This window comes from Simochromis diagramma, unplaced genomic scaffold, assembly GCF_900408965.1.
Source record: "Simochromis diagramma unplaced genomic scaffold, fSimDia1.1 OVJJ01000816.1, whole genome shotgun sequence".
In the NCBI taxonomy this organism is placed as follows: domain Eukaryota; kingdom Metazoa; phylum Chordata; class Actinopteri; order Cichliformes; family Cichlidae; genus Simochromis; species Simochromis diagramma.
Window position 1 is genome coordinate 1,386,478 of NW_024386908.1, and position 26,963 is coordinate 1,413,440.

At 41.8% G+C, this 26,963-nt stretch overlaps 1 protein-coding gene across 5 annotated transcripts in view; it reads left to right on the forward strand.

Annotated features, from left to right (window-relative positions):
• pde4ba (phosphodiesterase 4B, cAMP-specific a) overlaps positions 1-26,963 on the forward strand; it is a 192,986-nt gene that overhangs the window by 108,770 nt on the left and 57,253 nt on the right. For 4 of the 5 annotated variants that reach the window (XM_040034990.1, XM_040034991.1, XM_040034992.1 and 1 more), the window contains one exon: positions 26,724-26,918. In XM_040034990.1, the coding sequence (XP_039890924.1) occupies positions 26,724-26,918 (195 nt within the window). Of the gene's footprint in view, positions 1-10,585; positions 12,874-26,723; positions 26,919-26,963 lie in introns of those variants that run through there. The other variant, XM_040034995.1, reaches the window with a different exon arrangement.

A 26,963-nucleotide genomic window follows, 5' to 3' on the forward strand; every position in this document is an offset into this window, starting at 1 on the left:
AAGGCAAATTTGTATTTGTGTCTGCACTTTCAGACTCAAATAATCAAGGCTCAAGGGTCCCTTCACCAAAGAAAAGAGATAACACGACCTGGATGAAATGTTATCGTCTGTCTCCTCATCTCAAGGTTCATCTAACACATGAAAACATGCATAAACATGCTTATTCATTCCTGATATTGTTGCAGGTAGTTATTGTCATCAAGCAGGCTAAACAGCAGCATTTATAACAGTTAGAAGCTAACTTTGTGTCGGCTACGCTTCAGCGTCCCAAAATCACGCTTTCCCTCCGATAAACAGTTTGATTGCATTTTCACATCATATGAGAGTTTATTCACAAAGCGTTCAAGTTCAACAATGTTGCCTTCACTTCAAAGACAGTTTCACTAACACCAGGAAGTGCACGCTGACACAAAAGTTCAGGAAATATCCTCAACAACTCCCCTCAGTGTGGCTGTCATCAGTTACAAATAAACATGGACACCAGCAGACTGACAGCTTACACTCACTACAGACCAACGGCGGCCACAGTTTTTTGTCCTACGGCGGCAGCCGTAGCTAGGATTATGCACCTGATTTGGTAAAGAAACAGAACTGTCTGCAGTTGAAATATATTGAGCCATTTGTCTGACTCTGGACTGCTGTGCGTTGATCGAATGGCTGTTTAGATTATGGTAACAAATTTCTCCTAATTAGCTTTGCAAAGCGTTACGTTCAAGAGCCTCAAAGTTTTCTCCGTACATCAGTGTCTCTGTTGCATCACTCAGGCCGACACAGAGTGGGATAAAATATTTACTCGTCTCTACTTTTCTCTTTTCAGTTCTCTCATGCTTTGCTGTTGGTCCAACCAATTACTCATTCATGCCAGTGATCATTTTCCCAGCCCTCCACCATCTAATCCCTAATGACAACACTGCCAGTTTATCTCCTACCAACACTAAACCCTCCTCGGCTCCTAAAATGTGGCTGAAACATGTAGAAAAGATTTATTTTCAGAATAGCTAATCAAGCTACATAACACCAGATTATAGTAACATATCCATTCTTTAAATATACTTAATACTTAATATATTTGTGAAAGTGAAACATGGAAATATTATAAAACCTTTTTGGTCTCAAAGGAAGACACGTTGTGTTCTAACTGTGGATGCAAAATATTCATGCTGAGGAATCTTTTCTCACAGATAAAGTGTGTGCATGCATGTTTGTGCATGTGTGCATATCCATCTGTGAGTCTTTTGCCAATAAGCAGGGGGTGCAGCGCTCAGCTACAGGGAGGCGAGTGAATATTTGGCTCCTCATTTGGGATTGGATGGTTTTATGTCACTTGCAACAGCAAAGGATTAATAGGTGCACTCGTCCGTTCCATGCAGTGCTCCTCTAACCAAGTGAGACCAATAATGCATTGCAACTAAAGAGACATTTTATACATCTAAATAAACAGGTGTGTGTGTGTGTGTGTATTACCTGATGACTTTGCTTCTTATACCTGCTCCCCTTTATCTTTGATTTCCAGCAACTTCTAAGAAAATGTCTGAATTTGTTAAATTCGACTCTCTGCTGCGTTCTGTTTGTAAGATGAGCCATTGAGCTTATCTCAAGTTATTTGCTAGAAACTGCTGGCTGTGATTTTATGTTGGCAGTTTGTAAAAGCTGCAGTATCTAACCTTTACAAATTAGCACTTGTGATTTGTAAAACCAAAAAAATAAGATGTTATTTGCGAGTTGGACGTCGATTCTCAGTGTGATTGACGGCAACAGGAACTTGTTCACGCAGTCTTAATTTTGTCGGTGATGGTCAGCATCAGAAGTAACAGATAATAAAATGGTAGAATTGCTGAGCCAAACTGAAACGATTTGATAATTCGATCTTAACCTGCTTCTACGAGCACCGGCCTTCACCTTCCGGAGCAGAGGCTACACAGATGTCTTACTTAGATTCTTACGGCCCCGTGCAATAGTCTTCATATACTCCCATATTCTCTGTAGGGCTACGTGCATAGATGCATTGCACCATATTTCCTTCTCTGCAAAACTGAACAGCAATTCTAGCGGAGATAAAGTATTTGCTGTTGCTTTATTCTCTTTGTGGTAGTTTCCATCATAATCACCAAACTCTGTAAAGTTTGTGACTTTTTGGTAGCTTGTAATTTTCTCCCATGGGCGAAAATGGGTGGAAATGGACAGGCTAAGCTTCATTTAAATATAATACATCTTTAAAAAGCCTCCCCTTCACCTGCACATGTGTCAGGGTAAAAGCCAGAAAAGTTCGTGCCCTGCAGACACAGTCAGAAGATGGGAAATTGTCTCAAGATGTGGGACAGGGAGACAAAAGAGAGGGACATTATGTCGCCCTAGTTTTGCACGATTCGTTTATGGGATTTATGTGTTGTGCTCAAAATGCAGTTGAAGCAGCTGACTGAGAGATGACAGTTTAAAGTGCCTTTGTTTGGCTTGATAATGATGGTGGGGAGACTGACGAGATTGTAGCCAAATTACAGACATCTGTCTCTGGGCTTTAATCACTCTTTGAAACCACTGTCAGTTTTCATTTAAATGCCTTTTCAATTCATTAGTATATCCAGCAACAAAACAGCTCTGGCCGCTCTGTTCATAGATATTTTTTCACAGAATAATTTTCCAGAGAGAAGCGTATTCGGCAAAAAAAGCAGCAGGTATTTCAAAGCAAACAATGGCCGACCACACGGAGCCACGAGTCAAGTGCTTTTGAACCCTCTTGTTGCCATGCAGTTTCACATGCTGCTTCATAGAGGCACTTTGAATGGCCTGACAAAGTGGGCACCGGTGCAAAAAACAGATTTTGTATTCAGCTGCGGGTGTTTGTGCTCGCCGAACGCAATTTGATACACGCGGTCTCGAGTGTCAAGCTAAAGATCGGCCGGCGGGGCTGCTTTTTCAAACATGTTGATTCCAGTTTGTGTGCTGGAGTCGTCGCTGTGGTCCTTGCAGTTCATGCATTGCTGCGCGTAATCAGAACCCGTGTGGGTTCGGTCAGCACGTATGTGAGAAAGAAGCGACTGCCATATGAGAAGGAAACCAGTGAGTGTGATTCTTTTTGCGTGGTATTGCCAAAGGATTTGATTACTCTGCTGCCGATGTCTTATTTGATCAAAAAAGACGTCAGCTGATGTTGCACATTATTTACCTCAGGCCGGGATAAGCTTGGGTTTTGTAGGTGAAGGCCTTAGCTGTTAGGGCTTTTTAACATTTGATGATGCATTCCTGCTGTTGCACAGACACAGATAAGAAATGTCTCACAGCAGGCTGACGTGTGCTGATATTAAGTGTGCGCTCTTGTGTATTTTATTGTTCCAGATTAGACCTAAACCCCGGTTGGAGTTGTAGATAAAACAGGCAGCTGGCTCAGCTTCCAGGTTTGTCCCCGAAATTAATTCAAAATCATTTGCTTAAATATAAAATGATAACAATAATTTGATAACTGGTAGTAGCAGCTGGTGTGATATCCCATGCACATATGTACCTTTAGGATCAAAGGTCATTCATGAAATGTGACCTGAGCGTGGTCCAGCAGACCTGAGGTTGGAGACGACCAGAGATGTGAAACGTGGCTCTGGATGCTTTGATTGCCAGTAACTGCAGGATTATACTGTAAGTGTTTAGATTTTCATCAGCTGTGGTTTAAAGAAGACTTGCTGATATCTGCCCTTTCCTTGATGACAGAATGAGGATTTCTTGCCTTCTAATTGGCTCGAGCCTCCTTTTGTTTCTCCTTGTTTTAAACCTGGTGCAGGCAGCAGCTCTAAAAGAGCATCAGTGGCGATTATATGTGGCCGGCACGATTATTAAAACCAAGAACTGTTATCAAGTGATCGATGCAGAGTTTTTCATCTTCTGAAAGTATCCTCTTAAAGTCCGGGATGTGTGCATCTATGTGTGTGTATGTGTGTGTGCATGCTCCTCCTTAAGGAGATTGGTTCAATAATACCAGACTTGAGCATGAGTCATATCTAGTAGGATATTGAGTAGAGACTTGCAGAGAACAATAAACAAATCTATTTATCACAAGGGTAACCAAGATGATGACGACAGCATGGTCTGATCTGGAAGTTTCCACGAGCCCCGTCTGTTTCTGTGGTCACTCCTGGATTTGGTGTGTAAAGATAAACTGGAGATCCATCTTTGTTACTGCCCCGTTTTATTGTTGCAACCCTGTTTCTTAAATATTACACGCTTACGTAATATAAACGGGATTCTCAGTTGCACAATGATCACAGTGCACCAACACTTTTGAATTAACTGAATCAGCACTGCAGGAGGATGGTCGGGGCGGGTTTAGCAGATTGCACTTTTACAGAAATGCTAACATCTTGCCTGCATTCTTTCCCCAACCTTCCCCAAGTGTTGGCAGCCGCAGCACAAACAGTATGGACATAACAAATTATTGTAAATGTATGTATGCTGATCTAAAAGTGAGAAGCAGTTCCCTTCAAAACATAATGGAGTTGACAATTGCTCGGACACAGCGTGGCCTTCTCATTAGACTTGGTACTCTGTAGTCATACCTCAGCAGTGCACTGTGTGTAGATCACTGCTGGAAATGCTGTGAACACAGAGGGAGAGCCGTGATATGAAAATCGTGCTTTTTTAAAAATCCTCTGTGTTTATCCTCCGTAGAGTCTTTGCAGTCCTTAACAGGGAGCTAAACGGCACATTTAAAGAGCGATCTGCTGCTCTGAATATACCGTAAACTAGCCCAAACCCGACACTTAATGAGGTTCTGCTTGTGCAGGTTGTCTCGTTGAAATGCGATGAGCAAGACGAGCGGTTTCTCTCTGGGGATTTTCACCGCCATCCAAACTAATTTTGCAATTCTTATCCAGCAGTAACTTAAGTGCGGTCATTTTCGCCTACAGCAGGGTTAGTTAGCCCAAAACCGCCAAATAACTGAAATGTTACTATTCTGATGGCAACGTAGCTTATGTGCAAGTTTAAAGCGAAGCTCTTACGCATGTTCTGTGCAGGTGAAGTGTGTGCAGAGCTCCTGTTCGAGAGATTTAGCGAACATTACCTCATTTATTCTCCTTGATCCGTGAACCTGAAGTGAATCATTGTTTTGAACCACTCTGTGGATCATCACTCCTACGGATTCGGTCGCCCGTAGACAGCTGGAGATGGACTGCATGAAAAGCAAAAAGCAAACGATAGAAGAAGTGACATGTGTGGGGTTTGTTACTGAAGTTCAAGCTCTCTAATCCCAAACACAAACCACCACGTCCTTAGCTTTAAATATTCTCACACACAGAGAAGCTTCTCAAACACTTCCAAGAAAAAAAGTCTACTACAATTAGGCTGTAATTAATACGTTTCGTGTGTTTGAGAAATAGCTGCGATGTATGTGAAGGTTTCCTTTGCAGCTCTCTGAATAATTAAGTGTGAGCACTGAGGGAGGTGAACTCCTTTGTGTCTGTGAATCGTATTTTATTGTGATAAGCACGGCTGCCTGTCACATGCGTGATGTGATATCATCGTCCCCGAGGTAGCACGACCGTCAGATATCGACACAACAAAGCGTGAAATATCACATGAAAACACACTCGCCACCGTTGAGCAAGTTTCTAGGAAGAAACGATCGATTTCTCATTAAAGTAATGAAATCATGCAGAAGTAGTAAACAAAGTTACGTTTCCACAAGCGACCTGCGTACAGAGGAGTAGAGAAAAAACAGGTGAAGCAGTTCACCTCACAAACAATAGTTACAATGTTACTTTGTTACTAAATGTTACTTTGTTACTAAATGTTACTTTGTTACTAAATGTTACTTTACAGCAGAGGTGTCCAACTCCAGGCCTCGAGGGCCGGTGTCCTGCAGGTTTTAGATCTCACCCTGGGTCAGCACACCTGAATCACATGATTAGTTCATCACCAGGCCTCTGGAGAACTTCAAGACATGTTGAGGAGGTCAATTAGCATTTAAATCAGCTGTGTTGGATCAAGGACACATCTAAAACCTGCAGGACACTGGCCCTCGAGGCCTGGAGTTGGACACTCCTGCTTTACAGAGTGAAAAAGCGTAACTTGGGATTGATAGTGTTGATAAAAGTTAACATGTTTTTGGGGGTAATTACTTTGGACCACAAAGGTTCCTCATCAGCGAAAGGGAGATGGCCAAAGGGTGCTCTGATGGAGGTCTGGTGATTGGGAACACGCCAGTGAATGTGGTGAGCTCAACCTCATGTTCAGAAAACCAGTTTGAAATGATTTGAGCTTTCATACCTGCAGTGTTATCCTGCTGGGAGCAACCGTTAGAAGACGGGAGCACTGTGTTCACAAAGGGATGAACAATCCTTAGGTATGATCAAAATGATGCTCATTGGGTAAAAATGGCAGACGGTGTGCCAAAAATCTACCCCCCACGCTATTACATCACCGGCAACAGCCTGAACCATTGCTGTTTACATCAAATTCTGACCCGACCATCCAAATGTCATGGCAGAGATCGAGACTCATCAGACCAGACGACGTTTTCCAATCTTGTAATGTCCAAATTTGGTGACTATGTGAACTGTAGTCTCAGTTTCCTGTTCTTCGCTGACAGGAGCGGCACCCGGGGTGGTCTTGAGCTACTGTTGCCTTCCCGTCAGCTCAAAGCAGTCTGTCCGTTCTCCTCTGAACTCTGGCATCAGTGACGTTTGTTCTCCCTGAAACTGGGATAGTTTCTCCTTTTCTGAAGAAATGGTTGCGTGGGAAAATCCCAGCAGATCACGCTCCGCTTGAAATTTCCGTCTGATGGAAAATCAGATATTCGTGTTAACGAGCAGCTTAACAGATATACCTAATAAAGTGGCCAGAGAGTGTAGCTGAAAGCTCAAAAACAGCTCGCAGTGCTTTATAGTGAAGCTTTGCTACGCTGTAGGTCTCTGAGCTCCTTTCAGTGACATTTGTGCCCCGTGCTGCTTAAAATTCACACGTTTTCAGAGTACGCTCGCTGGTTATCGCGGCGTGAATGCAGTCTACGTCAAATACGTAATGGTGGTGTCACTGAGAGGACAACCACTCTGCCAACGGATTAGGTTAATCACAGGGGGAATGACTGCAGTGGCCTCTTTTCAGAGCAGGGAATTAGATTTATACAGAGAGCGAGGTGGGGGAGTGGACGGGCGGTTCAGAACGCTATGTTGTGGTAAGGCGGCGGACACCAGGGCGGAGCTTTAAATTCTCCCTCTATCTGGCAATCGAACGTGTCAGCTTGTAGACTGGAAGGATTCATTATCTCCTGTCTGACCGTATCTGCCTCTTTGCTTCTCTGGTCTTTTTGGATGCTGCTGGAAGCTATAAGTGATGTGTCAGTAGATGAATGAAGCATTCAGAGTGACCTCAGAGCCGTGTGGTGGTGGGGCGGGTTTGCGCCCCCCTCTGTTCACACATCAAGGCGAGCTTTCCGTGAAAAATCAATACCTGCCTTACCTGTGACGTAGGTGAGGAGCAGTAATACTAAAGTCCCGCTACGCTGCTAAAGTGTCGTCTCTACGTGAGGTACATTTGAAAGGTCACGTGTGTTTAAAAGCGGGCTGCCCGGCGACTCTTAACCAGACGCAGTTGTTATCAAACAGACTAATCTGTGCTGCTCAGTGCTGTTTTATTACTTAATGCACTTGATTGGCAGATGTTGACCTTTTAACTCAAGAAGCGACCAATTAAAGGACGACTGTTCAAAGCAGCGCACGCGCGATCCCACAGCGTGTTAAGCTTATAACCTCATTAACAATTTACAGTACTGATAGTTTATCTTAGTTCATCACAGTTTCAAGGTTTTCCACAGGCCTGAAAAAGAAATTCTTACAGGTGTTTTATTTATATAGCACCAAATCACAGCAGCAGCAGCTCGAGGCCCTGCAATAGTACAGAGAAAACCTCAACAATCAGATGACTCCCTGTGAGCAAGCACTTTGGCAACAGTGGGAAGGAAAAACTCTCTTTTAACAGGAAGAAACCTCCCGAAGAACCAGGCTCGGGGAGGGGCGGGGCCATCTGCTGCGACCGGTTGGTGGCGAGAGAGGAAGGCAGGACAAATGCACGCCGTGGAAGAGAGCCATGAATAATACTGATTAAATACAGAGTGTTAATTTTATGTATTTTACGTAAGTAAGATAAAATAAGGGGATAAATGACCTGTATCCTACTGGGCTTTTTCACTGTTTTAGAGTCTTGAATAAATACTTTAATACTCGATGCTGCTTGAAAAGAAGTGACACTCTGTTTTAATCCCTCAGTGAAATGGGTCAAATTTGGAATAAACACCAAGTGTGAATTTTTCTTAATGACCACCGTCCAAGAAATGTACCAACTCTCCCCGAGCTTGTTACCCATGTTTGCAGACAGAGGAGAGAACTAGACCTCCACATGCTGTGGATCGCTCGTGCTACGACGAGTCGGATCACAGGGAATTCACATGACAGAAATCAGAGTGCACTTTCCCCCACTTTTACTGAAACAGCGTACTCATTGAAGACGGTCGTAATATTGTCAGCGCACAAAAAGTCTCTTCTCGGACTCGGTGCAGAAACCTTGCGAGATAACATTTTATTCATTGCCCTGCAGATCAAATTTTTTTACCCTGGAAATGACTCCTGCTCTTTTCTTCGTCCGCCTTTGTCTTCATCTCAGTCCTATTAAGTCCTGAGTTTCTTCATCTTTTCTCAGAGTTTGTTTTTAAAGTGCTTTCAGGGATCGTGTCTGTTCTCTGATCCTGATTTAATACGATCGGGAGTGTTTGTATTAGCACGATAGCTTTCATGTCAAAGGTGATGCTGTGCCTGTCAGATACGTCTGTGATTCTATTTGCAGCTTTTCTTTGTTGTTCCCAGAGATAAAAGATATTTTGTTAAAACTTTTTCTTTCTTTTTCCTCATCTCATTTCCTCATCTCCAAAGTGATATGGATTCAAAACATAAGGTGACGATTTGACAGGCTACTTTTTAAGCTGTCAAATAAGAGCCTGCTCAGTTTTAAATTATGGCTCTCTGCATTTGATGGGAAAAATGTGTTTTTGCATGGAACTTGTCCAAATTCCAAATGTGCACGATCTCTGCACCTTCATTAACAGATTTCTGTAAGGATTTGCACACGCGTATTGATTTCTCCCTTTGACATTCAGAGCACACCTCATTCATAATTATGGCTGAAGGTTGACTGTTAGTCACAGTATAGCCTGCTCAGAACCACAATGAGCGCTGTTTTTAAGTCAGTGTGAATTAATATTTTATGGAAGCGTCTTCACACGCTCTCCATAGGGCATCTGGTAGCACATGCCAAACCATGTAAAAATATGTTGCATGGCTTATCTAGAGCCATAATGCAGATATCGTACTGCCATCTCATGGATGTAAACGTGGCCACAGAAAGCTGTTTCTGTGAAGCTAAATGGCGCCCTCTTGTGTTCACAGAAGGTTCCTGCATGTTGTTAGTTCTAGAAAACGAAATCATGTATTTTAAAATGTGATGAGAGTCACAGAACAGGTAAGAAAACATCTGGTATGCAGTTTATCAACAGGTTTTACAATACTGCTTGCTTCCTGATGCGCTATAATTAGACCTGTGGAAAAAGAATTAGTGGCGTGTGTTGTGTTGCCAAGACTTTGGTATGATAATGAGACTGTGGCCTAATGTTTTTGTTTTTTCTGGCTCATTTTAAAGGATTGACAAAGGAAACAAAGCAGAGCCGTAGCTTCTGAACACAATCCCTGTTTTTGTTTTTGCCAAGACACTGAGCTGGTCTCTTGTGTTTTCACTACAGGAAGCTTCCTAACCAGGTGTAAAGTCAGACATGCTGACTTGCTGGTGTTTATATGTTCAGTGTCTTCCACCAAAGCCCTGGATGTAGAAGTAAGCAGCAAACCTGCTCAGAGGTGCTCAGAAGCACTTGTGAGTCATGCACTTATGAATGATTTATTTATTTAATTTTTTTAAATTCGATTTTAGGTTCAGTCATAGTTGAGTTAACCAGCTGACGTCATAAGCTGAAGGCAGGGGAGTCTCTAATTTTAGAAGGATTTGACCGTGTGATGTCACTGAATTATGTAAGACCACTTAAACAGGGCGAGTTTCTCTCTGAACGAGCAATATTCAGGTCTTTGAGTGAGCACCAATGTAAGACACTTATATCTCAGTTTTCTTATATGAATAAAAAAATAAAAAACATACACGATCCACTTACAGCGGCTTGTTTTCGTGTCCGGCAGCTAACATTGACTCTGTGTGTTTTTCTCCCATAGTTACCTCCAGAGGAATGCTGTTGCTTTTGTTGTGCAGGATACATGCAGCCCGCTGGCTATGCACATGTCCCGCTTCTTCCGTCTTTGTGTTTATTGAGAAGCGCTTGTGCGAGCTGCAGTGTGGGAACGTACCGTAGCACCAATTCAGCTTTGGTCTCTGCGATCCTGCTCCTCCCCTCGTGTGTTTTTCTAAGTGCCTCGATTATGTGTCACGGCCATGAATCATATTCAGCAAAATGACAAGCGAGCTTACGTGTCCCGTCATGACAGGGCTTATTAGAAACTCCTCCAGCTGTCATTCAGCGAGATTTTCCTGAGTTTCATAAGAAGAACCGAAACTCATAGTGTGTGTGTGTAGGTGTGTGTGTGTGTTGGTGTGTTGGGGGTTTTCGTGAAACTTCGTAAACCATAACAAGAGACATATATTTAAAAAGTAGCATTTGTTGGTTTTTTTCTTGTAATTTCAATTTTATTTAACCAGGAAGTCTCTTCACATTAAAAGTTTCTTTTTCACTCGCCAACAAGTCGCACGATTATAAAGTTACAAAAACGGGAAACATCAAATGTAACCTGAATGAACGTTGAAATAAAAAAGAGAAGGTCAGCCTTTGGGTAGCAGGACATATCCATGCAGTTTTAGCCTATATGAGAGCTTTTAACTCTCCCGGGGTGACAAATACATCCAGCTTTAATGCGCTCTGACCAATAAAAAGCCGTTTTACCAATTTTAGAAAAAAGTCGTGGGGAAGCCATCGAGAGGAGTGCAAATCATAGCAGTTCTTTGTAAGCGTTAAGATTGGACGCAGATAAGAAGAGTCTGGCTTTGTAAAATACACCAGTGCTCCTTAGGCTTAACAAAGGCCAAGACACCAGATTATAGACATGTACGCCACAAAACATGTGATGTGAAATGTAAACCTGTGTTACAGAGTCTACATGAACAAATGAGCTTTTTCTGCAGTTTCAAATGAAGCTCGTGGCTAAAATCTAAGACTGATTCCCCCCAAAATGAAGCTAAGTCTTCACGTTTATTCCCTTTCTACAAAACACACACACACACAAAACCAGTACTCACTGCTCTTTCTGATGACTTTGCACATTTTGTACATGCTGCTATCCATCGCAAGCCTGTCATCAGTTGTCATGTAATGAGGGCTTAGCGATCAGTATAGCGCACAGTGTCAACGGGCACTGTGGCCCCCTGCAATGATGCCAGATGCCCCCTCTTTCTCACACAGAGATGCGCTGACAGTTAAGGTGGACCAGGTTTCAAATAGTGAATCGAAGCAGAAAAGAGCTTAAATATGTTGCTTAAAGGTCTTTATAATGTAGCCGCACAAGATCTTAGGAATTTTAAAAGCATAGCTATACCTTACTCTATGACGCCATCACTGACTCGTCCTCAAAGATGTTCTCCAGTCTTTATATTCTGCTCGTAAATGCCGAAGAGACGTCGTTAAAAGGAAGTGTAATAATCTTTTATTGCGCTGTGCGTTCAAAAATGTGCAGCCGGTTTACAAGATACCATAAAAAGGAAAGAATGCTGAACCAATAAAATCTTTAAGCCTAAAACTTTTACCCAAATATGCAAACTTATTTCATATATTTTAAAATAAGTGAAACTAAAGCTCGAACCTTTGTGTACAGAGGGTTATTTCAGAGGCTTTTCAAGAAAAATGACATAAATCACAGTTTGTTTGTATGTAGTTATTTTTGAGTAGCTGGGTGTGTGAGCCCTCGTGCTTCTGGATGTTTTCTGTAGATACAAAAAGCTGGCAAAGGTTGTGAATAATTACTCCACTCCAGTTATTCCAGTCCGCAACTTTGATGTTCCTCCTTACTCTGCTGGGCTGCACCGAAGGGAACAGAGCTCCATACACACACATGTTAAACACACAGCCGCTCAGATTCACACACACACACACACACACAGCATGGGGAGGAAGTATAGTCTGTGACGAGGAGAGTCCGGCAGAGAGGGGGCAGTGACAGAGTCAGACAGTGATCAGGGGCTGAAAGAGTTCAGTGATGTGACGTGCAGGCTGCTGCTTATACTGTTGTGACATGAGATCAAGTGTGGCGAGAGGGTGACTGGAGACGTGCTTGCTGCTTGTCTTGTACCTCGGAGAGAGTGGCTGATGGATAATGTGCTGAGTAACTTTTGTTTTAACAGAAGCTTTATAGGAAACAGTCGTTTCGATGTACTGTCATATATCGATATACAGGTTGGCTGGTTGTGTGTTGAAATGTGGTGAATGTGTGAGGAATGTCAGTTGTCAGTCTTTTGTAGTCGCATGCTTTTGTGACAAGGTGTGTGTGAGATTTGTTGTTGAATGCTGAGTGTCTGAGGTGTGTGTGCATGCTGCTTAGGTTTTAATAATGCTACAGTGTATGAGACATTTGTGCGCTTTGTGTGTGTGCGTGCTGAGTTTTTGAGGCTCTAACAGCAGGTTGCGCTTGTAGTTACATATGTGATAGTATGAGTCAGATAGCGTGTGCATGAGTTCATGTGTGTCGGGGAAATGTACCGGCGTTCACCCTGTGCCAGAGGAAGGGTTCATTTTGACTTCAGTGAGGAAGTCATCAGGAAGCTCCACGCTACAAACCACGGCCACACTCACAGGTTAGACGGTACACATACGGCCACACGCAATTCATGTTGTCATGCTGTGTTTTCAATCTGTCCAACTGTCAAACTAACTTTCCGATTTACTGTAACAAAGTCTCCTCTTGGGTGTTCACTCCTTCTAATCTCTGAGTGCCTCCCTTTGCTGTGTGTTTATCACTTTGCAGCACGAGCAGGCTCGCTTGCATTTTCTCATTCATTAGCCCCTCCCATGTGAGCACTTGTGTGTTTCTTATCATTACATTAATACTTAGCTTCGAAAGCGAATGCACCGTCACATGTTTGGGTGGAGAAAAAAAAAAAGAAATCTTTAAACACAGCTGCGTGCGGTGTTTAAAGATAGTCGAGTATTTTGCCATGCAAATCAGTCTGGAAGTGCTGCAATGAATTTGTTTATTATCCAGACTTCTTTCTGGGCTTTTTTTAAGCCACGGTGTAAATATAGTCCAGTTTTGACTATCAGGCATAATAATAAGCAGCTGAGCCCGGGGACGTAACCAAAGAATGAAAAATAAATAAAAAAATATTGTGACATTGAAGGGTCTGTGATCCTCGCAGCCTAGAGCAACGGTGGTAAATTTGACTTTGTCTGCCCGCATCAGCGTTTAGTGCCAGCCCTCATCAACAGACCTATCGATATCACCAGTCATTCATGGCAAGTGGTAAATATCTGCTACTTTAGAACAGAAAGTGTTAAAGGAAGGTGATTTTGTATCAATTTACTTTCTTGCAGCATATTTGTTACAAAGTTTTCATTTGATTCAAAATGTAACAAATATTTGAATATAGTACTTGCCCTACAAGTATTATATTTGTTTTATAGAACATGTCTATAAGCTTAAATTGGGTGTAATGAAGGATGGCTGCATTAGTATTTGCTCTATAAATGTAATCATTTATTACGATGTTATTACTATGTTAGGAATTTGCTTTGATGAACAGCAAAACCTTAAAGCATGTTATGTATCCATCAGTCATGTAGGCTGTTTCAGGGAGAAACTACACCGGTGTGAAAACTAGGCTGGGTCTCGCCCCAAGAGGGCTGTCGGTATTTTGGCTTAGCAGGAGACTGATCAGGCTGCCGGGTGGGACTTTTTCAGTGTTTAGAGAGCGTGCAGATAAAAGAGAAACAACTAAATACAACCAAATTAGGCCTAGATGGCCTTAATGAATTAAATAAAATATCCCGAATTACACGCGAGAAGTAATTTTCTCTTGTTTGCATTAAAGAATCACAATCTGTATATTTCTGCAGACATTTAAGCAAAAATAGAAGGGAAATGGGAAATGTAGTGTGTAATTGTGGATGTCTGGAGACTTTGGGCATCAACCTCTCGTTGGTTGGGTGGGTTCCACCTCTGTGACTGAGGGTTTCCTGTGGAAAGTACTGGACTACAGTGAAGAAAGGAGAAGTACACAAATGGTGCACTGTACTGAATCATTAGACAGGTAGACATGTGAGCACTGGGGAGTAATTGCCTTATGACTGCTTCCTCACATTGCTCTGTGTGTTGTGAGTGTATGTGCTTTTGTTAGTAGATCGTTGGATTACATAGTTACAGGCATGCAGCTGCCCTGTGGTGGTGGGTGTGGATGAGTTAACCTATATACTGTATGTCCCAGGGACTGCGTGTAGCATAACCAGCTGGAGCAGAAGATGGGCTTAACCAAATATTTGGCCGGTGACCTGGATTTCTATGGCATAATAACAAAGAGCAAAGCTCCTTGTATCTATAACAGAATGTTTTCTTGGGTGCTGGATCCCTTTTTTTAAATTCTTTTTATTATTTTAAGCCTATACCGATACAGGCTGAAAATACATCAGACCATGGGAGTTTCAGTTTCAAGCTTAGACTGTTGTGGAACATGCTGTTTATGCAGTTACAATAAGATCTGACTTTTGAAACCACATTTAAGTTCTCAATGACAAAGCCTCATTTGTGTGACCGTGACAAGAGACAAAGATGTGTGATTGAACCATTTACCCTCATCTTCTATTTGCTGCGTGTTAAACAGCTGTAGGCATTTGAAGCCAGATTCCTTTTTTATTTTGCTGACCCATTTTTCTCTGCAGCAAAGGATTTTGAATTACAGTGTTTTGTGCTGCTTGTCCATGGGTGGAGTGCAGCTCTGTGTTGTAGAGTTTGTGGTTTCCCAGAGTTTTATTTGCAGTGCACTTCACGACTCCCAAGTCTGCCGTGGTCAAGAACTTTGATTTCTGAGTGACTTGTAAAAGCTAAAATTTAGCCGCTGCTGCAATAAAGTTTGTATGATGATGATGATGGTGACTAATGTCAGTTGAAGTAATCAAAGGGCTGATGGCTGAGCAGATTAAGACAATGGTGTTGAGGTGTTTGCTTTGGTACGTGCCATTATTCTGATCTGTAGTTAAAAAAATTTACTCTAACTGGCTACTTAATTTGTTACAACTAGTACAGGGTTGGATCGTCTTTTGTCTTAATTCTTGCCGACATGGATTCAAGACTATATCAAGTGGTTTCTGGAGATTTGTCAGCTGCACATCCCAAAGGTCCTCTATGGGATTGAGATCTAGTGACGGATGAGGCAGCGCAGGAAACTCACTGTCATGTTCAACAAACCATTTTAAGGTGACATGGTGCATTACAACAGCTAGAAGTAGTCATTAGAAAATGGGTACACTGTGGAGAAAGACAATTAATACACAGTTGGTACTCATAGGCCCAAAGTGTATGTGACGGCCACCAGCCTGAAACTTTGATACAAGGCAGGATGGAGCCACGCTTTCACGTTATGTACGCCAAATGTGAACCTACAGCATCCAGAAGTAATCCAGACTCATCACACAGGGCAACGCTGTCCAATGTTCCGTTGTACAGTTTTGGTGAGTCTGTCCAAACTGTAGCCTCGGTTTCCTGTTCCTATTCAAAGTCATTTGAATAATTTGAAACACTTCTTGTTACATTACTTTCACGTTAATCTACATGGGCTGAAATCTATCGTCGCACCAGTTAACAAAATTCATTTTAATCCACGATCCGCCCACACGCTGGCATAAATCCCTGTCCTAATAATGACACAGCCGAGGTCTATTTACATAAAATGCTGCAAGTCTGACTGCTCAGCGCTGTTTTTGTCACCTGCTAAAGATCAGGCTTTGTCTGCTCGGCTGGCATCGGCACACAGTCAGCCTTGTTATCGTTCTCGGTTCACCTGCTTTGTGTTATCTTGTTGCCTTTGCATACAGTCAACGTTGTGTTAGCAGTAGAGCAGCGGTGGCCAACTCCGGGCCTCGAGAGCCCGTGTCCTACAGGTTTTAGATGTGTCTTGATCCAACACAGCTGATTAAAACGGCTAAATGACCTCCTCAACATGTCTTGAAGTTCTCCAGAGGCCTGGTAATGAACTGATCATTTGATTCAGGTGTGTTGACCCAGGGTGAGATCTAAAACCTGCAGGACACCGGCCCTCGAGGCCTGGAGTTGGCCAAGCCTGCAGTAGAGGATAGTCGTTTCTGGACTGGTTGCACTTTACTATAAACCACTTGTCCTTTGGTGCAAGAAAAATAAAACTACGGACATATCAGAAGGTTGGTGGTTTGAAATCCCTCCAGCATCCTTGGGGAACATAGTTAAGCGATTAATCCCTTGATGCATCCATCAGCATGTGAGTCTGTGTGTGATGGGTAAAAAGCACTTAAAGTGCATAGAATACAGCATTGATGTGTGTTAAACTAAATGTGGTTTATAACAAATGGATTCAGCCTCAAGCCATCCTCAGTGCAATTTGAGAAAAATTGTAATGAGAAATTTAAATACCAGCTGAGGTCTAAACACTGATCAACAACGAGGAGTCTTTGTTATATGACAGAAAGCATCTGCAAGTTATAACAAAACGAAAGGAATCGTGAAAAACAAGCAGAATAAGTCATCAATTGAAGCCAAGATATTTAGAAAAAATGCAAAAGAAAAATAACAAATGCATTTACACAAAACTTTCAGCACAACGTGGATGTAGCCTGAAGTGTTTCGACTGCCCGGTAGGAGCAGAAAAACACTATATTAATACCAGGTCATTTACTATTATTTCTCTTTGTCTAGATTTTTAGTACAAATATATTTCTCTTTTAGTTCAGATGTGCCATTTCTTCAGTGGTTCTCTGCTCTAAATAACATCACACTTCAATTACACCACCTTTAGCTCCTGATTCTTTATCATCACCGCCATCATCACACCTTTGGCCTGCCTCACTGACACGAAGGCCAGCGTATATAGGCTGCAAAATGACTTGGAACGAGAGCGTCTGCTCCACGACTCCGTACCTAAATGAGCATGTATAATGACTTGGTGCAAATCACGATTATGTTACTGACCTCGTTTCTAATAATAAATCCTGTTTCTAGTTGGATTCTAGTATCTAGTTTCATTGTTGCTTTTCTACTTTTTTTTAGTTTTTGATCACAGATAACAAAAAGCCACATGATACTTTTTAATTCTCATCGTGGTTTTATATAGATTTATTTTTCTTCCATAAAGTGGTTTCATAGCTATAATTCTGGATGTGCTTGTTTTTTGTTTGGGTGCTTTGCAGGGAGACTAGATTGTTGATGTAATAAGGAGGGCTTTGACGAAATTTGACCTAAGTTAATTAATTAATATAAATACTTTTGCTAATGCTTGTTTTGGGTCAGTGGGAAAAAATGCAATGTGGGCTGGCGCCAGCATAGTTTTACACAGAAGTGATATTAAAAAGCTCTATTTCTAGCTCCTAAAATGTAACTGTGCATCAGGGCTACAGGACACCACATGGGAATTTCAAGCACTGTGACTCCCGTGTTCCCTCCAAGAAGTTTGCAATGCCAGCAAAGATTGCTGATAATGAAGAAAACATGAATTCAGTTTTATTTATACAGCGCCAAATCACAACAACATTTACCTCAAGGCGCTTTATATTGTAAGGTAGATCCTACAATAATACATACAGAGAAAAACCCAACAAACGTCATATGACCCCCTATGAGCAAGCACTTTGGCGACAGTGGGAAGGAAAAACTCCCTTTTAACAGGAAGAAACCTCCGGCAGCACCAGGCTCAGGGAGGGGTTCTGCTGCGATACCAGTCCAACTACATGAAAAATATAGACGTGTATAAGCCTTATCAATCTGTGGCTAGACAAATGTAGTCCAGTTTAGTGTCCTCCTTAAATAAACAGATGATTTAAACAAAAAAACTATAATTCTTATAATTCACATAGTGGGGTAGAGTAGGTCTGTGCTATTGTGACACTGTTGACTCACTGTTGAAGACAGTTTGGAGCTAATATAAGTCAAACAAATAGAAGGACAATTGCAGTGTTTAGCATTTTAAATTGCTCTTTGAATGTTTTGCCAAATACTGACAGAGTATCATCTGACTGCTTCTTTTACTGAAAATGAGATGTGTATACCTGTATATCGTAGGTGAAGGTGGCATATCAATAAAAGTCTAAGGTGCTCGGAAAGAAAAGCATCTGGACTAATTTAGGTTTCTTGAAGACGTTTCATCCGAGAAGCTTCTTCAGTTCAAAGAGCAATTGGTGGATTGTTCCAGATTTAAGCCCTGTGGGAGTGTCCCCCCAACAGGGTCATGGACCCCCTGTTGATCCTCTACCTAATCACACGAGCCAAGATGTGAAAACAGGTGTAGTTCACAATCAGCCAAGGTTTCAGGTGACTCCACTGTGAAACCTAGCCCTACCTTATCATGTGATTTACTGAGGTGATAGGGGGTCCATGACCTCTTGGGGACACCCCCATAGGGCTTAAAATCTGGGACTCTCCACCAGTTGCTCTTAGAACTGAAGAAGCAGATGAAACGTCTTCAAGAAACCTAAAGAAGTCCAGATGGTTTTCTTTCCAAACTCCTTAGACTACCATGACCTGGATGACTGAGATCCTTCACAGACATATCAACAAACTTTAGCTGAGTGTCGAGTTCGCTCTTTGGCGGTCATGAGATAATGACCTTGCATAGTTTGTTTTCATGATCTCCAGATTGTTAAAGGCGAACACTTTGTGCCTGAGGAATTGTATAAGCTTATGGGTTGGGAACTGTCTGCTTTAGCATGTCCTGGCTAGCTCGGGTAATTAACCTATTTTTAGGTTTATCTGCTGCAGATTCTTGTAAGGAAATTTGTCTGAGATCGCTGGAACATGAAACTTTGCTGCTATTTTTGCTTGCTCTGATGGGATCATTCAATCAGCCCATCAGTTCTTCTGGGGTATTGCAAAACTCTGGCATATTACCCTGAGCCAGCTGGTTAGACAGAAAGGATTTTTTAGGATATGCTGCCTGGCCCACGCTTCTCTCCCCTCCTGTAGTCACAAACGTTTGCAAGGAGTGGAGAGATTTTTTTTCTCCTTTTTTGGAGCTGACGACTGTTAACATTAGTAGTGCTGGTAATTTAATAACATAATAAAAGCCTTTTTCAGTGTGACTTGAAGAAAAATTATTTGAGCCATTGCCAACGGTGTGAGAAACAAGAGGTGTTGCCATAGCATGACTGTTTTCACAGCCCAACAAACACATGGTCACCGGTTTCCCCTTACCATAACACACAGGAAGGAAGTGATCACATTAACTTATAAGAATGCTTTTTTTCTTTCTGTCACACACTCTGGCTCTCTGTTATTTGCTGCTTTTCTATTTATAACAGAAAATTTAGTGTACAGATGAAAGTGAAAAAGAAATTAGACTGAAATCTGTGATCCTTGTTTCAATACTACTTTAATTATTATGCATGAACTTTTAGTTTTGATCCAAACATTTACTGTAAATCCAAAAGTCGATGCAAACTGGGCCTTGTTCGGCATCTTTTCTCCTGAGACTAACTGTGGTTTCTTTGTGGTTTTATTATAAATAATCTCTCTGTTCTGTCTTGAGATTGACACCCAAGTAACAAGTAAGTGCTAAACAACAATGTGAAAATAAGGTGAGATCGATGAGACATCATAATCCAAAACTTTATAGTCTGTTTCAGCTCTTTGTTCCATTCTGCAGCATTAATGTTTTAGTTCAACCTTGTTCACCTTTACAGCAGCAGCAGGGTGCTCATGAAAAAAAATGCCCACCAGCATGGGCATGTTGGAACATGCAAAAGTCTAACTGTGACCGACAGTGTTGCTGAAAGTGTAAATGAGAAGCTGCTGTGATAGTGAGTGTGCTACAACAACTCAACAAGTGAAACCTCTCATTACGTGCTTCTCACCTGGTAGAAAGTTTCTATCCGGCTATTCAGCAGTTTCATTACTAGTTTTGATTATTAAATCGTTGGTACAAATAGAGTATTACACTTGAAACTTTGACTCATATCAGAGTTGCACACCTGAAAAACTTTGCCGAATTAGCAATACTTGGTTTGGGGAGAGCTACGAAGTACAGCTGTCTGTTCACAGCAAAGTTGTGCCTGTGTGTGTCAGCCGGGTGCTTCAGCTTCCTCTTCCAGTCCAGAGACATCCATGTTGTTAACTGATGAGCCTAAACTGTCTGTAGGTGTGCATCTCTCTAGATCAGGCTTGGCCAACTCCAGGCCTCGAGGGCGGGTGTCCTGCAGGTTTAGATCTCACCCTGGGTCAGCACACCTGAATCAAATGATTAGCTCATTACTGGGCCTCTGGAGAACTTCAGGACATGTTGAGGAGGTCATTTAGCCGTTTAAATCTGCTGTGATGTATCAAGGACACATCTAAAACCTGCAGCACACCGGCCCTCGAGGCCTGGAGTTGGACACCCCTGCTCTAGATGAACCGGGCGCTTGTCATGTTCCATTAATGCGTGAATTGACGTGAGCTCTAATTGAAAGCTGGACTGTTTTAGATCTTTGGCTGTGGATTGGTTTCTGTCAGTCCCCATGTGCCTTACCTCACCAGACAGGATACTGAGCAGTCCAGCTCTACCAGTAAATGCGAGTCAATCAAATAGTGAGTGTCTCTACTGTCAACCTGAAACAACACCATTGTTTCACAGCTGGGAAGTGGAGTCATTTCCTTGGAAAAAGACTTACAATTTTTGTCACAAATATTCCATTCGTCCTCACTATCTCCACTTTGTTTTGCTTCTGTTTACCACAGGGACTTGTTGTGACAACAGAATTTCAAATAAACACGTTCCGCTTAAAGCGTTGGAGGGGTTTAGCTTCTCATGCTAAATTTGGGCCAAACGCAACAAGCTGTATTTACTGCATGTCCCTGGTAATCATTGATGGGGTTTACATAAAGTGGACCTTGTTTGCTGCTCTAGTGAGACTTTATTTATATTTTGTTCAAATAAATTAATGGTTTGATTTCCCAGGATAGTCCTGAATCCAGTGGTAATGTTTTTTATTTCTTTTTTTTTTGACTAAATGAAATGGCTAATTTGAGATATTATTCATATTGAGAGTTATGCATATTATTTGACTGAGTTGCGATGTGTTAGGATCAGCTCCAAGATAATCTGCTTTTGAATTTGAAGTTATTTCGATGTTTGTCTTCACTCTGTTTGATTGGAAAATTGCAGTCATTATTGCGACCATGTTTTATTTGGACATTTTTTTGTGTCTGGCTGCAGGAAGATTAGCATCAGAGGCCAAGAACGATCCAACAAAATGAACCCACGATTAAGTAAACATTGAGGAAATTTCTCCGCTTCTGTTATTATGTCAGCTTAGTCCATCACTCACTCAGTCTGCTCATCACCCAGACAGATGCAGCTACATTATGGGAAAGGAATGTCGTCTTTATAGTAAATTACTTGGGGGTCAGAAGGGCCATTTCCTGATTGTGGTATAAAAGAAATACACCCTGAAACTTGAATGACTTACCCAGTATCTTAAACATCACAATTACTGGGAAAACCTATTTCTAGGGAACTGCTATTAGTCTGTGCCACCACCACAGTTCCCTGAAAGTTTACAGATAACATATCTAACTCTATCATACCCTAACCCACAGTTGTGCGTCATGGAACCTGGCGACACTTTGATTCATTTAGTTTCTGTTCACACATTGTCAGATTCAAAGACATGCTACTTTGCCTCTTTACCTTGAAAGATCATTATTAAAATGACAGGACTGCGGCTGTCCTTGCTCTCATCATGCCTAACCCACAGGCCTGCCTGTGGTTGATAGAGTGAGGACTGAAACATGCTAATGTCGACCTTTCTCTATACATAAACTTCAAAGACAAACATGGGTGAATGATATGAGAGTGGATTCCCAGACCAGTTCACTAATCCACTAAATCACCAGGATGCCCCATTCAGTAGGAAATCGTCTTTGTTCCCAAGGTCTCCCTTTGTGTTGTTTTTGAGGATAAATGATTGGATATCCCTTCTTTGTCCTGTTGACAAGACCGGTGGAAAACACAGCCATAAGAAAAATGGGGTTATTTTTCTTCACTAATTACTTGAGACAACAATCACAGAGAAGTTACAGACAGACCCCCAGAAAATAGTGGAAAATTTTGAACCATTCACCACAACATTGAGTTGATTGGTGGTTCTGTTGTGCTGGGCAAGGGCATTTTGTTGGCATGGGTCTACTTCCTCTAGATCAGTGGTTCTTAACCTTGTTGGAGGTACCGAGGCCCACTAGTTTCATATGCGCTTTCACTGAACCCCTCTTTAGTGAAAAATAAAATATGTTTTTTTCCAATTCAAGACATAGATATGTTTTTAACTGGTGCACAAAATGAGCCATGCATGTCACGGCGGAGGCTCTGCCGAACCCCTGAGACCGACTCACCGAACCCCTAAGGGTTCGATTGAACCCGGGTTAAGAACCACTGCTCTAGATGAAAGATCACTGAAGTTCAGTTTGGGAAATACGGGGAGCAAAGGAGAGTTGGGATTTGGATCTGCCATTAACTATAATTCTGATTAGTTTGTAATAATAGGTCATTTAATATATCATCTAGGTTTAAAATGTTTGATATATGAGATTTTAAACTGCTACACAGCAGCAAAACAGCTATGTGCTATGTACTATCCTTAGCATTAGCTGAAATTGAAGTTGCGCTATATCCTACTGTGTACTGCTGCTACATGTGCAGCAGTTAATTTCGTGTCAAGCTGTTGGCAGCCACCACATGAAAAAACAGATTAAACATGACCTTTGCACAAAGAGAACAAACTTTCACTTTATTTTTAAACATGCTAGTTAGCCTGCTAGCTAGTTAGCCTGCTAGCTTGACCACTTGATAGCTTGAAGTAGTTGACTTTCTAGACTGAAGAAATAAATAACAAGTTCTCACTAAGCTAACATTACCTACATAACTCCATAAACATAATAGCAAAGGTGGAAAACTTTTTCCTTCCACTATCACCTCACTTGACATATACTTCACATTCACCAAGGATAACTTCACTCCACTACTTATCTTGTGTATTCAGTGGCTGCTTTCTTTGTTTTATCCTCCCTGTGTAGATAACACTAAGGAAACAGGCTTTCAGCATTTCCATTCTGCAAGTGGAGTTGCACAAAGAGTGTAAAGAGATACACGTTAAGCTATTAGCCGGAGCTTCAAAAGGTTACCTCCATGTAGTAACTTTAACTTGGAATATATTTAACTTGGAGGAACTTATAAGTTCACTCTTAAGTTTTTCCAAGTTAAATATATTTGGCATTCCCTATATGGTCATGTGGGTTGAAATAAGTGCTACCTAGGGACAAGAAAGCTATAAACACTCAGATAGCCACAAGAGAGTCATTAGTTTTTGATAATATGCAGTTTTTATGAGAAAATAAGGCTGAATGTTGGCATATGAAGGTCAGTTCAGGTTTGAATTGCTTTGTAGTCCGAATTAACTGACAGATTGGTTGCTGAAAATCTTATCTTTGTTTTCTTAGAAGAGATAATGATACAATAAATAGTTTTAAAGTGTTTTTGTCGATATGTTATTGACTCCATTTACATATAGAGTATTTAAACATACTTCACTGAAGAGGTATGTGCCACCCTGCATGGACCTCTTGCTACTCCTCTGAAGCTGGGCAACATGTTGGCGTCACTGGACAAAATCCACAATAACCTTTCAGCACATTTTTAATCAAATAACCCGGGAGAGATCTACACTCCTGCACCTTCAGGCTTTAGAAATAAAGTTTTTGGGGATTCAGCTTGAGCCAATCACAGGTGTTTGACAGAGAAAGGCTTTCAGTTCGGGATGTACTGCAATCCACAGTGTTGGAAAGAGCTTTCATCCTGGAAAGTGGCCATAGACATTGGAAGCACCACTGCACTTTGGCCAGTTTGGGGGGTTAAATAGAAAGAAAAGAGCTGCAGGACGTGGTTTTTGTAAATTTAAATCACATTCTGGTGATTTTTCTTAACTGACTATTTTCCCTCTTATAAGTCTGTGAAGGTTCTCAGTCATCCAGCTCATCGTAGTCTAAGGAGCTTGGAAAGAAAAGCGTCTGCACTTCTTTAAGTTACTTGAAGACGTTTCACCTCTCATCCTAGACCTGAAGAAGCTTCTCGGATGACAAAGACACTTTTCCTTCCAAGCTCCTTAGACTTTCCTGGTATGACTTTTCCACAGGTCTAAGCATAATATGCTGTCTATACACTTTAAATTGCTTTTAGGACATCCAATCGTGTGGTGTTGCTAACAAAAGACAAAGGCTGTCATGAGGCTGTGTGTTGACTGTTTGTGTTTTCCTGTTGTGTAACGGTACCACCACAACACCTTCTTCCATGACTCACATTAGCATAACATCCCTCTGATGGGATATGACTCAACGTGAGGTTTAAGTGTTCTCAAATTGAGTCCACGTTTTCCACTCTAGAGGTTTTGTGCCTCCACTCCAACTTTTGCTTTCGTCACATTTACCTGACAGCATGTGTTAACAGACAGATTTAGATGTTGTTGCCTACAACAAATGAGCTTATTAAATATTATGAGATAAATCCCGAACATCCACACCAAATGGGTGTGGATGCAGGTGCATGTCGCCATAAATAAGAAAACAGCTCACACCACAGAGTTACGTACTTTTTGGTGTTACTTGTGTATTTTTGTACCATTTCCCTCTCACCTCTCACATTATGCCACTATCTTCCCAGTACCAGTGGAATTATGGGATTTTATATAAACTATTATTGCCCCTGTATCTCCGTAGCAGCTTGTTTTACACTCTGTCGTAGCTTTGAATGCCTTGAATTGAGCAGATGTGTTTAAGCTGTTTAATTTCCCCACATATGTGCTTTTAATCAGTCACATCCTTCTAATTATCATGAAATCGTCATTATTTTAATCTTACAGTCATTTTAAAATGAGTTTTTTTTTTAATATAAACACAGCTTACATTGATATGTAATTCTACATTTTGGCCTGCTGACTGGCAGTAAGGATGCTATTGCACCCTCACAGCAGCTGCGTCTCTGTGACTCCTTGAACCGCCCATGACATGAAGTCGACGGTCCATCGATGGGAGGAGCCGAGAAGCAGAAAGTGTATGCTGCGGCTTGTTTGTGTTTGCCCGTGATTGTGATGCAGTTAAACGGAGCTCGTGCTCGTTGAGGTTTTTATTGTCTCATTTACTTCCTGTTTTTCTTAATACTCTTATGTGAGCTTGAAAAACTGCAACCATATAAACTTCCTCACGCTGCCGGTGCTTTTTATTTTCATCGCAGAGCTTTTTGCTCACGTCACATGTGTTCTCATTTTGGGTCTGGACCCAGATGGCCATTATTTGCCTTTTTGCATCTGACTTTCCCTGGGGATAGGAAGAGAAGGAAAGAAAGGGGGGAGAAAACCCAGAACGCCTCCTCATTCATTCCCAAATGCTTTACAGATAGTCACAGGAGTATAAAGCCTGTTTCGGTGCCTTTTGTTCACTTAGTCACTTACCACTTTGAGCTTTTCTTATGATAAAAAGAAGAGAGGCCGCTTTGCAGAAGAGATACAGGGGAAAAATCACAATATAGGAAATCCAATAAACTAATTTTAGTTAATATTATTCTTTACGGCCTGTTTGTTTGTAGCGCAACCGTCGGCACACTTCCTGCAGGTGTGTGTTACTATAAAGACGGAAAAGAAAAGAAGCTGACAAGCGTAAAGTACAGAGAAAAATACAAGAAAGTAAATGTCACATGCAGATTGTTTCTTTGGAAAAATGTCTGGGAGGATAAACCACAGCCAAAAAACCCCAAAAAACCTACAGTCTCTAGAGTCTCAAGGTCCTCCTTCTCAGTGGGTGTCGTAAGGAGGTCAACCTCCCCTTCCTCCATTCCTCCACGTTCTTCTTTCCATGAATTTAGCAGCATCATTCTCACTAACTGTCATCAGTGAAGGAACACAGTGCGCCCCGGTGTGTGTCACTCTGCCCTTTCTTGTCCGGTTTATTCATGATTTATTTTGTGTGTGTGTGTAAGCGTGTATTCATATCTTTGTGGGGACCAACGGCCCGTATGGGGACCAAAATCCCCACAAGTTTGAACGGTGGGAACAGGGGTTACAATTAGGTTGGGGTTAGGAATTCATTTTTCATGGTTAGGTTTAGGGTGACGAGCTAGGGAAAGCATTATGTCAATTAGATGTCCCCACAAGATATGAATATACGTGTGTGTGGGAGCGCGATCTGTTCATAGAGGATGTTGACATGTGGAAGAATTCATCTTGCCCTTTTTTCACGCTCCACCATTAAAATTAGGTCAAGGTCAGGCTGCCTGATAGTGAAAACAAAAGGAAATCAAAGAGAGACGCGATGAAATCAGAGGAAAGCCAGAAGCAAAAGATGCTGGTGGAGTCTTTTGTTGCTTTGACCCTTAAAGCTAGCCCCTATATTCTCAGCAATGAAACAGTGAAACAGCGAAGAATTCGCTTTTTAACTGTGCGTTTATGTTTTCAGCTTCGATGTGGAGAATGGACCCTCTTCTAGCTGCAGCCCCTTGGACCCTCAGGCCTCCCCTGGCTCCGGCCTGGTCCTCCACACCAACTTCCCAGGTCACAACCAGCGCCGAGAGTCCTTCCTCTATCGCTCAGACAGCGACTATGAACTGTCCCCCAAGTCCATGTCACGAAACTCCTCCATCGCCTCTGAACTGTGAGTAGAAATAAATTGCAATTAGTTTGAAATTAGTTCAGTAAG